General features: G+C 33.9%; 1 protein-coding gene across 7 annotated transcripts; it reads left to right on the forward strand.

The window, feature by feature from the left end:
• Window positions 1-826: 826 nt before the first annotated feature.
• LOC121992857 lies at window positions 827-6,377 on the forward strand. 7 transcript variants are annotated; one of them, XR_006115006.1, is made up of 3 exons: window positions 827-2,004; window positions 4,852-6,034; window positions 6,107-6,377. XR_006115006.1 is itself a non-coding variant. In XM_042547459.1 (3 exons), exon 2 carries the CDS (start codon window positions 4,860-4,862, stop codon window positions 5,961-5,963), a length of 1,104 nt encoding a protein of 367 aa, XP_042403393.1. In that variant the 5' UTR covers window positions 827-2,004; window positions 4,852-4,859; the 3' UTR covers window positions 5,964-5,980; window positions 6,107-6,377. The 7 variants fall into 7 exon arrangements, 6 of the variants coding, with proteins under 6 accessions (XP_042403393.1, XP_042403390.1, XP_042403389.1 ...); XM_042547459.1 differs by having other exon boundaries at window positions 4,852-5,980; XM_042547456.1 differs by having other exon boundaries at window positions 827-1,094; window positions 1,760-2,004; window positions 4,852-6,377.
• Window positions 6,378-10,248: the final 3,871 nt, after the last annotated feature.

The following is a 10,248-nucleotide window of genomic DNA, read 5'->3' on the forward strand; positions in this document are numbered from 1 at the left end:
GGACCGAGCTGAGGAAACCCGACTGGTCTAGGTAGGTCAGGCATTACCTCAAGCTGCACCTTATGCTTCAGATCTGGTACCCTGATCTGTTGGTACCTCGACCAAGAATTATGCGACTAATGACGTCATGCGGCCTAACTCCTTTTCTCTCCTAACTACTGGCTGTCACGTCCCCTTGACTTCTGACTGTCACGTCCCCTTGACTTCTGACTGTCACGTCCTTTTGACTTTTGACTGATACGCCCTCTTGACTTCTGTCTGCCCGACTTTATTGGATTCTATTTTTATGCATCGTATCAATCGATAAAATGAAATAATAGAGCTGAGTTTCACCCCATTAGTAGAGTCGAAGCTGACGTAGACTGTCGAAAATGTTATGCCGATTGGGACTTCGATGGTCGGAAGGGGATGATCGTTCATCTTCGTTGAGTTGTCATTGAAAATGGTAGAAAATGCCCCACAGACGGTCGAAAAAATGCGCATTGTAGAATCAGTTGGGAAAATGTTTAGGTTTTCTTTCCGTCTTTTTTTACAAAGAAGCTGCACCGTTGTCGGGAGACGATTTTACTTCGGATGGACGTTGTGAAGAAAACGAGCGGCTTTTATAAAGTACCCTAAGTAAAATAGATATTTAGTAAATTTAATTACTGGGTTAATTAGAATGCGGAAAATTAAACGTTTATACTAATATATCTGTAAAAAAAATTATTTAATTAATAGCACAGCAAATACAAAGTTGGAGGAGAATAAAGAAATCTAAAATTACAGGGTTAAAATGGAAAAACAAATACTGAAATTTGGTTAGAAAAGTAACCAATTTGCTTTTTATAACCAAAGAAGAAAGAGCAGAGAACTCAAAAGTAGCCCACCTCTTTCTTCCTAGGAAAATTAATTGTGAAAGAAACCAGCAAGATTCACAGAAATCCGAGAATTAATGTGCCAAATAGATCTGATTCAGTTTTAATCGCAGATTTCCTTCCACCTCCTCAAGAATTGTCGTAAGTTCAAGGAAAGAACGATCTAAAGAAAGAGAACAATCAGTAGGAAGAGGAATTTGATTACAGATTACCTCAAAGGCCATCCCCAAACCCGCTGTAACATCCAGACCTCTTTAATTTTGTGCAATTTGTTGTTGTTTTTTCTCGTGATTTATTCCCCTTCTTCACAGATTTTTTTTTTTTTTTTTGTGTGTGTGGGCGTTCTAAGCTAATCGATCGTTGTCGAAAAGTCCCTTTTCCCCCGTTTTTTTTTTTTTTGGATTTCGTACATAGATCGGTTTCTTGATAACCGATCTGAAACATTTCTTTTTTTGCAAGATGAATCCTGGCCCTGTACTCGGGAATCTTGGTGGTTCTAAGCCATTTAGGGTTTGGTTTGGTTTCGAAGAAATCGGACCAGAGAGATGGATGAGCTTGAGATGTCTGGGTTTGGGAAAAGAATCGGTTTGGTGTAGTACCTGCTACCTAGATCTGGGGATAGATTCTTAGCTTCCCTTGCCTTTAGGAAACAGAAACCCTTTCGTCCTCTTTTGCTTTCAGGGGAAAGAAGACTTTCAGAGCCTTTCATTGCCTTCACTGTGATTTTTTGCGCATGGTAGGTCCGTATACATTTTGTTTGCATGTTACATCTCCTCGACCAGGTTCACCTTCAATTGATAGAAGGCATTATTCTTGTCGACTTATAGTTCTTTATTTTCTGGTTGGCAATTGTTGGAATGTGTTAAGTATGATAGTTGCCCTTTTCCACAATTTAAGTGCAGGCCTAGGACTTGTTCGTGAATTGTGGAGTATTACTTAGTCTGTTTGTGATTGATTTCAAGGCTGTAATTTCTGCAATCTCTATAGAGCATTGGATATTGTTGACTTTGCTCTTGTTTGTGGATTCTACCATAATATAATCCTCTTGCTACTAGTGACCAAGATTTTTGTATTGTTGGACAATTTAATATAGTTTGGAAAACAAAGCTAGCTCGTGTGTGGAGCTCAAGTGGAAGTTTCTTTCCTGGTAAGTCCTAATTATTGATGGAGAATGTCCTTTTATATGGTCTTAAAGTTATTATTTTTCCTCTATATGTTTTAATTGTTCTGATTACTACAGTTATTTTAGAAGCATTTTTCTTTGCAAGTCATATGTACGACTTATTCTTGGTGGTTATGCAATGTGGATAATATCAGTTGTAGGAAATAGATGGCTTTTAAGTTTAAGGACTAACAAACATTTACTGCCCTAGGTATACCACGATAACAGGATGATGCTCCAAATAATTGAGACATGGTTGCTTTTGTTTGTTCGTTACAACCCATTAACTAAGACTAATTGGAATAAGTTAATTGATTTTCTCTATTTGTTTTGACAATATTCAACAGGTGATTAACACATAAACAAAGAGGAATATCAATGTAGATTATTGTTTTATTTACGAATTTCAAATTTTATGTAATTTACTAGTTGCTGTGGTCTTTCCTTGTTGATATCTAGTATTATGAGTAGAAGACAGAAAATTGATTTTTCCCTGGCATGTGAGACACGAGGGTGGGGATTCAAAATAGGGAAATTTCTTTGTATGCTTCGCTATTCTTTTCCTTCATGTTTAGTTTTATTGTTCTATCCTCTTTAAGTCTCATTGGTATTCATTGTCTAAAAGGTTCTTTACTGATATTATTATTGGGATTTTTGGTGGTTTTGAATTAAGAAAGTGGTGGAAGAAGGTTTTATGGAGTTTGAAGCTTGAAACAAGGCTTTAAGAAACCCATACCAGTACCTAAAGGTGGATGGTATACTTGAATTGACACCAAAGATGTATAATATAGAGTAACTGCATAAGAAGAAATTGGTAAGTATGTATGTAACTGAACTGTCTTTGTAACAAGCCCAAATAGCCATGTAGTTGGATAAAAACCCATATGTGCTTGTTTAGGATGATACAGATAATGCTTAAATACTTTTTCTTGTATTCTGATAATGAATGAGCTGACAAACAAAGTTAAAACAAAATGTTAAGTTTGTGATGGAAGTTAATGATTAGTTCATTTTTAAAAAAAATCAGAATAAGCTCACTTTATGATAAAAGGTGATGACTTTTGTGCAACACGGGTCAGTGACAAGAGATATCCCATGTGCTTTACTCCCGATAGTTAACACCATTCTGATAAGTTGGTTTTTCTTTCAATATGAGGCATGAGTAGAAATTATTTTTCTTTCACTTGCTAATTTAGCTAATCTGGTTTGCTGGGGCCTATGCCTCACATGATGAGTACACTAGAAATTGATGGACGTCCAGCTTATCAGTATATTATGTCTATTCATCTACATTAATTAAGATTTTTATGAGCTTATTTGAGTGGTATACACCAATGTTAGAAGCAAGAATTATAATGGGTGATGAAAATTGCAAAATGCATGTGATGCAAATCATAGAGAAAAAAAGTATAATATAGCAGATTATGTCATTGAAGGGGAGCTTTGGCGCAATAGTATAGTTATTGGCGTATGACCTAGCGGACATGGGTTCAAGTCTTGGAAATAATCTCTTGCAAAGTAGGTAAGACTGTTTACAATAGACCCTTCCCTAAAACACCTATTGGCGGGAGCTTCATGCAGTGAGTTGCCTTTTGATAGCAGATTATGTCATTGTGCACATATGCCTTTAGTTTACTGCTTTGCTCTAGTTTTAATTAGATTGGTTATGTGTAAAATTTTATTTGAGGCTTTAGCCTATTTATTGTGCAAGTAAATTTGTCCATTAACAAAGTTTCTACTATTCTGATTCTCTCTTCTCTCATTGTGAGTTTGCCAATTGAGTCATGCAACCTTGTTATTCATCATTTAACTTGTCTAACTATAGTCTCTATTGGATGCTTTTGAACATAGCCATACCATCTTGACATATTTTATCATCTTTCATAACTTCTCTTAATTTCTCCTATATAATAATATTTTTATTTTTATCTTTTTAAGTAATTTCACACATCTATTTTGGCATTCTTATTTATGTTAATTAGCTCTTTTTCCTCTTTATAATCTGATATAGCCACTTACCCAAACAAGATAACTGATATATTAGCTTTGTTTCACCCAACCACTAGCTCAATATATTAAGCTATGTTAATATGAGCTCACTCATTTAACCTCATATACCTCCTACAAAAAACTCTGAATGTGAGACAAACCTAAGGTTGTTGCCACAATAGTGGTGGCATGTCTATTGAACCTGGGTATGTGGCAGAAGGTTGTTGCCTGCAGGAAGCTATAATGGAACTTCATTAACTTGTTAACCTTAATATTTAAATTAAAGAAAATAGCAATCATTCATCTAAAGCTATGAAATTCCGTTCACTAGCACAAAACATTTTGTGAACTAAATTAGGGTGTCAGACAAGAACTTTCTAAAAAGAATTCATGCATCTAAACCTATGGCTTCCATCACTATCAAACAACAGTTTGTGGACTAAATTAAGGTGTTAAACAAGAACTTTCTAAAAAAAATTCCATGCAAGTGGCAAGTCAATTTATAAGCTAATTTTACATTAGCTAGGGAATTAATAGTAATCCTAGAGTGTTAAACTTGGTGAGGACGTTTTTATTAGGGGTTTATGAAAGGAAGAACTGAATTGTGACCATCTTTTGTGCCTTATTGTAAACTACACTTGTTTCTTTTGTTGATATCTTTTAAAATTTCAGCCAAAGCACTCATGTGAATGGAACCTAGAATTGTAAAAAGAAGGCCTACTAATTATTTTTATTCACATTGTAGATAGGATTCACAAATGTGTTTGATTTCTTTGATTAACGAGTTTATTTATATAAACTTCACGCATGTTGGAATGCTTAATGCGTTGAACTACTTTACAGCAGGAAGTATGCTGAAGATGACAGAAATAAAAGGAAGCAGTACAAGTACAATAGATATTGCTGTTTCACACAAGGAATTGGACGAGATTTCATGCTCCATTTGTATGGAATATCCCCATAATGCTGTCCTCCTCTTGTGCAGTTCTTATGAAAAAGGCTGCAGATCTTACATTTGTGATACAAGTTACAGGCATTCCAATTGTCTGGACCGATTCAAAAAACTTCAAGTGGACAGCAACAAGATATCTTCTGAACCTAGATCTTCAGCCCTGGACAGTTCTCATGTTAGAAATGTTGGCCAAAATATTTCTCGTCTGGTGTTACCACGACCTGTGTTAATAAGAAACTTGGTTGAAACAGATGGTCGAAGTAATTTGGTAGCAAGTGCTGAAGGTGTCTCTGCCGATACACTTGGAGAAAATAGTAATAGCCAAGAACATGAGGCATTTACAGAAGCTCGAGGTGAAGAGCAGACTCAACCCGAGGAGTCTGGAGGTAGTGATGCTGCAGAAACTTCTCTAAAATGCCCTCTTTGTCGAGGTGTTGTTATGGATTGGATGATTGTGAAGGAAGCAAGAGAGTTTCTCAACCTAAAACCAAGGAGTTGCTCTAGGGATTCTTGCTCTTTTTCTGGCAACTATAAGGAGCTTCGTCGACATGCCAGGAGAATCCACCCTGCCACTAGGCCTGCTGATATTGACCCATCACGTCAGCGAGCATGGCGTCGTCTGGAACATCAACGGGAATATGGTGATATTGTCAGTGCTATCAGATCAGCAATGCCTGGTGCAATCGTGCTTGGTGACTACGTCATCGACAGTGGAAATGGACTATCTCATGATAGGGAACACAACAGCTCGGGCGAGGATGCTGGATCATGGTGGACAACATTCTTTCTTTTCCATATGATCAACAACCCAGTTGAGTCCCTCGATGAGCCTAGGGGTTCATTGAGAGCATGGCGCACACATCGGCGTTCAGGGCACCGCAACCTCTGGGGCGAGAACCTGCGGGGCATGCAAGATGACGACGAAGATAACATAGATGATATTCCAATACCAAGGAGGCGTAGGAGGTTCGTAAGAGCCAGGCCTGAAGAGGAGCAGCCATAAGATATTACCCTTTCCTGGTAATCATAAACTGCCGGGATTTACCTGAATGTTACTTTTCCAATGGTTTGTCGGTAAATTCCGAGTCTGAGCTGATGAAACTGCTTTTGTCTGAAATATCATCTCATACTTTGAGGCTGTTGCAGTTCGCTGGAGTATGGAATTGTGAAGCCCCAAAGGAATTGACGTCGGAAACTGGAATGGCTGGTGCGAAATGGTTCTCTTTAGGTAATGAACTATATTTCCTACTCTAACAGGATGTTCTTGGGAATCATGAAAACTGGAATGCTAGCTTGCTTGCTCTTGTTGTTGGTTGTCAAAATTTGATGTGTTGGTGAAACATTAATCCCTGGCGTTTACAAATTGTACATGGTTTAATTCTCTCGTTAAATTCATCTCAAACTAGGTTTGGAAGGACATCATCTCGTGCTTGAAAATGTTTTATCTCATAACCATTGATGAACTTCAAAGCATTCATTGTATGTTTGATTAAAAACTTAGGTTTTCAATTCTTATAAAAAAATTGTATATACCCTAATTATACAAAATAACATCTCTTACTCCAATCTAGAGATAGCCGAGTTGATAATCGGATGGGTAGAGTTGATTTCTGTGAGGTTTATTCCTCTTAAGGATTAAATGTTCTTTCACTTAGGAGGTCATTTGGTATCGTGATTTACCTTGCTTCGTTATGCTATGAAGTATTTGGGGCGAGCAAAATCATTTTTTGGTTTGTTTAGATATTTACTTGTCATCTTATTTTATCTATTCACCGATGTTCATGACATCCCTTGGCGTCTTCACTCGAGCTTGAAACACTAGTCGTCACCATCTCCTTGGAACATTATATTCCTTTTGCAGGCTCCGAGCTGTGCTACATCCAAAGACATTCCTCTCCTCCATCACAGTCCCTGCACATGCCGTGTTGTTTCCAGGAAAATGACCCCACTTTACAAATCAAAACTTTCCCCATCTTTTCTTCCTTTTTTTTTTTCATTATGTGCACATATCGAAGTCAAAAACATTTCAGGTGGGAGAGATACATTGGGCTGAAAGAGACCTTCTAAAAGCTCAATAATTTTTCTCAAGTCAAAAGCCTAAACATTGCGAATGGGAGTGACGTTTTTGTAGTTATTATCAAAATAACATTTAATCGTAACTCTAATATCTAACCATTATGATATAATAGTTGTAACCATTACCGTAATATAGTATTAATAAGGATATATTTTTTTAAAAAAATGAGATGATAAATAAAAAGAGATGTTCTTTTGATCATTCTAATAATATTGGGACCATCGTCACTCTCACTCAACAGTAAGTGAACGCCTAGACTTACGAGAACAACGTTGCAGTGCATGCTTCCACATAACTAAAAGATTTGGTCCGGTGCATGAAACCGAGACTTGCTCCATCTTTTTGCACTCAAAAAGTTGATGCCACTTGAAGATGGTGGTGGTGCAGTTTGTTTTGTCGACTTATTGTTTGAAGTCCAATGAATTGTACAGTCAATGTTGCAAGAGATAACAGAGGTTTATCTTATCTCGAGAAAAGCTGCATCAGCAGTTAAATCAACAATCAGGAGTGAAAATTGTTTTTTTTATTGTCCTTATTTGTTCCATAAATTATGGAGTGTAGATTATTTGGATAATTTTTTTTAATATATATATATATATATATATATTATTAAAATCGACAAAGATGTTTGTTTTATTTATTATTAAAAGAGTATCCATTGTGGACATATATTTCCATTTTAAAAATTATTCTTTGATAGGTGTTTTGATTCTTTTTATAAAGAGTCATTGTACTCAATAAATGTTCTTATAATTTATCTCTTTTTAAAAAATATAAGACCGTTTTAAAGGAGACTAATTTATCTCTTTTTAAAGAATGTATGATCATTTTAAAGGAGACGTTAAGATAATGATTTTATCTTTTCTTTAATAACTATTATAATATATTCATTTTAATTCTAATCAATATTAATAATTTATTATCCTCAAAATAATAATATAGTGATAAGACACCTTCTCAATTTTCTAAATATGTATTACTCTAAATTTTCTAATGTTAAAAATCTGAGGAGTCCAAAATTGACTTTCATCGTTGAAGAATATGCCATGATCTTAATCTTAAGATTAATTACAAAAAAGGAGATAAGGTTAGAGAGCTAAAATATAAAGAAGCAATCCACAATATTCACTTAAAAAAGTTGAAAGTGATGGCTCTAGTTGATCCGTCAACACTCAAAATAATGTTGTAACTAATAGTAATATTTTTCAATCCTCGAATTGAGTTCTAGTTGGCTGCCACTCCAACACTTAATTTAGAGGAACAGTTATATATATATATATATATATATATATATATATATATATATATATATATATATATATATATATATATATATATATATATATATATATATATATAGCCCTGGTCCTAACAATCAGGAGGCTCGGGGCGAAACAATCAAAATAGACCCTTAATTTTTTTTTCCATAAAATAAAAATTATTTATAATGATTTCTTCTAACTTTTTCAGATGCAAAATCATCTATAATATTATTAATTTCAAGATTTTCTAAAATCTCTTTTTCAATAGATAAAATTGCTAATTCATTCAATCTCTCTTGTGACATTGTTGATCTCATGTATGTTTTTAACAATTTTAATTTTGAGAAACTCCTTTCAGCTGATCCTACGTTAACAAACATAGTTAACAATATTCTATAAACAATTGCAGCATTTGGATAACAATCTATATTATTCACAAAATTAAAAATATCAATTGCTGACATTATCTCATTTGGTAAAGTCATTTGTAATATTTTTAATTCTGTAAATAAATCATCTAACTCAACATCTAATGAATTTTTATGCGTAAAAGTGGATGTTAAATTAATACAATATTTTCTCAACTCATCGTTATCTAATGATTTTAATGTTTTCGAATCAAACAAAAAACCAAATATATTTTCAAATGTTTTCATTTCATCAAATCTACTTTTCAAAAAAGAAATTTTCATGTCTACAACAATCACAAAATAATCAATTCTAAAAGATTCTTCCGGTGATAGTAGAATTTCATCATCTTCTTTCTCATCAAATTATTTTTTTTAATACGACGTTTCATTGAAAATATTGGCTCTATATTCATATCAGATGCAAAACTTTTAGCAATAGTCAAACTTGTTGCAAAATCATCGTTCCTATATTTTTCAAAATATGATATTACATGATCTAATTGTTTCATAGCAGAATCAATGCACATAGATTTTGATTGTAACTTCTTACTTACCATGTTTATAGCAAATAAAATGTCATACCAAATAACTATACCAAATAAAAATTCAAAACTTTCAATTGAGTTAATTATACTTTCAACTTCACTCTTAGACTTTGCATCATCACAAATGTTATATAACTCTAATAAAGCACTTCGCACTTCAAGAGCCTGAAATCTTATAGCTTGAACACTTTTAATACTACTTTCCCAACGTGTGTTTGAAAAAGATTTGACAGTTAATCATTTCACATTATCAAGTAAAACTTTCCATCTTTTAGGAGAACTTGAAAACAATGAGTATATACGTTGGACTACTCCAAAAAAAGAAACAGCTTTAGCACAAGAATGTGTCATATCACTAAGAGTCAAATTAAGACTATGACAAACACATGACATGTATAACGCTCTTGGATTTATTTCAAGCAACCTCTTTTGAACTCCTTGGTGTTTTCCTTTCATATTAGAACCATTATCGTAACCTTGACCTCTAATATTTTCAACACTAAGATCAAGTGATTTTAACACATTTTTTAATTGATTAAAAAGTCCAAAACCAGATGTATCATTAACTTTTAGAAACTCTAAAAAATAATCTTCTATCTTCACATTGCTAGATGACATATTAACACATCGTACTATGAAAATCATTTGTTCTTGATAACTTATATCTGGAGTACAATCAAGAATTACTGAAAAATATTTTACCTCAATTTTCTTAATGATAATACTTCTAACATTATCAGCTAAAAGAGAAATCAACTCATTCTGAATTTTATGACCAAAATAATGATGATGAATTTCATGATTTTGAATGCGTCTAATATGATTTTGCATCACAACATCAAATTCAACAATCATTTCAATCAACCCTAAAAAGTTTCCATTACTTTCTTGATATAGTTTCTCATTAGATCCTCGAAAAGTCAAACAACGTTTAGAAAGACATTTTACAATTGCTAATATTCTTGTAAGAACTTGTCTCCAACGCTCTTTTTCT

Source organism: Zingiber officinale, chromosome 6B (genome assembly GCF_018446385.1).
Source record: "Zingiber officinale cultivar Zhangliang chromosome 6B, Zo_v1.1, whole genome shotgun sequence".
In the NCBI taxonomy this organism is placed as follows: Eukaryota; Viridiplantae; Streptophyta; class Magnoliopsida; order Zingiberales; family Zingiberaceae; genus Zingiber; species Zingiber officinale.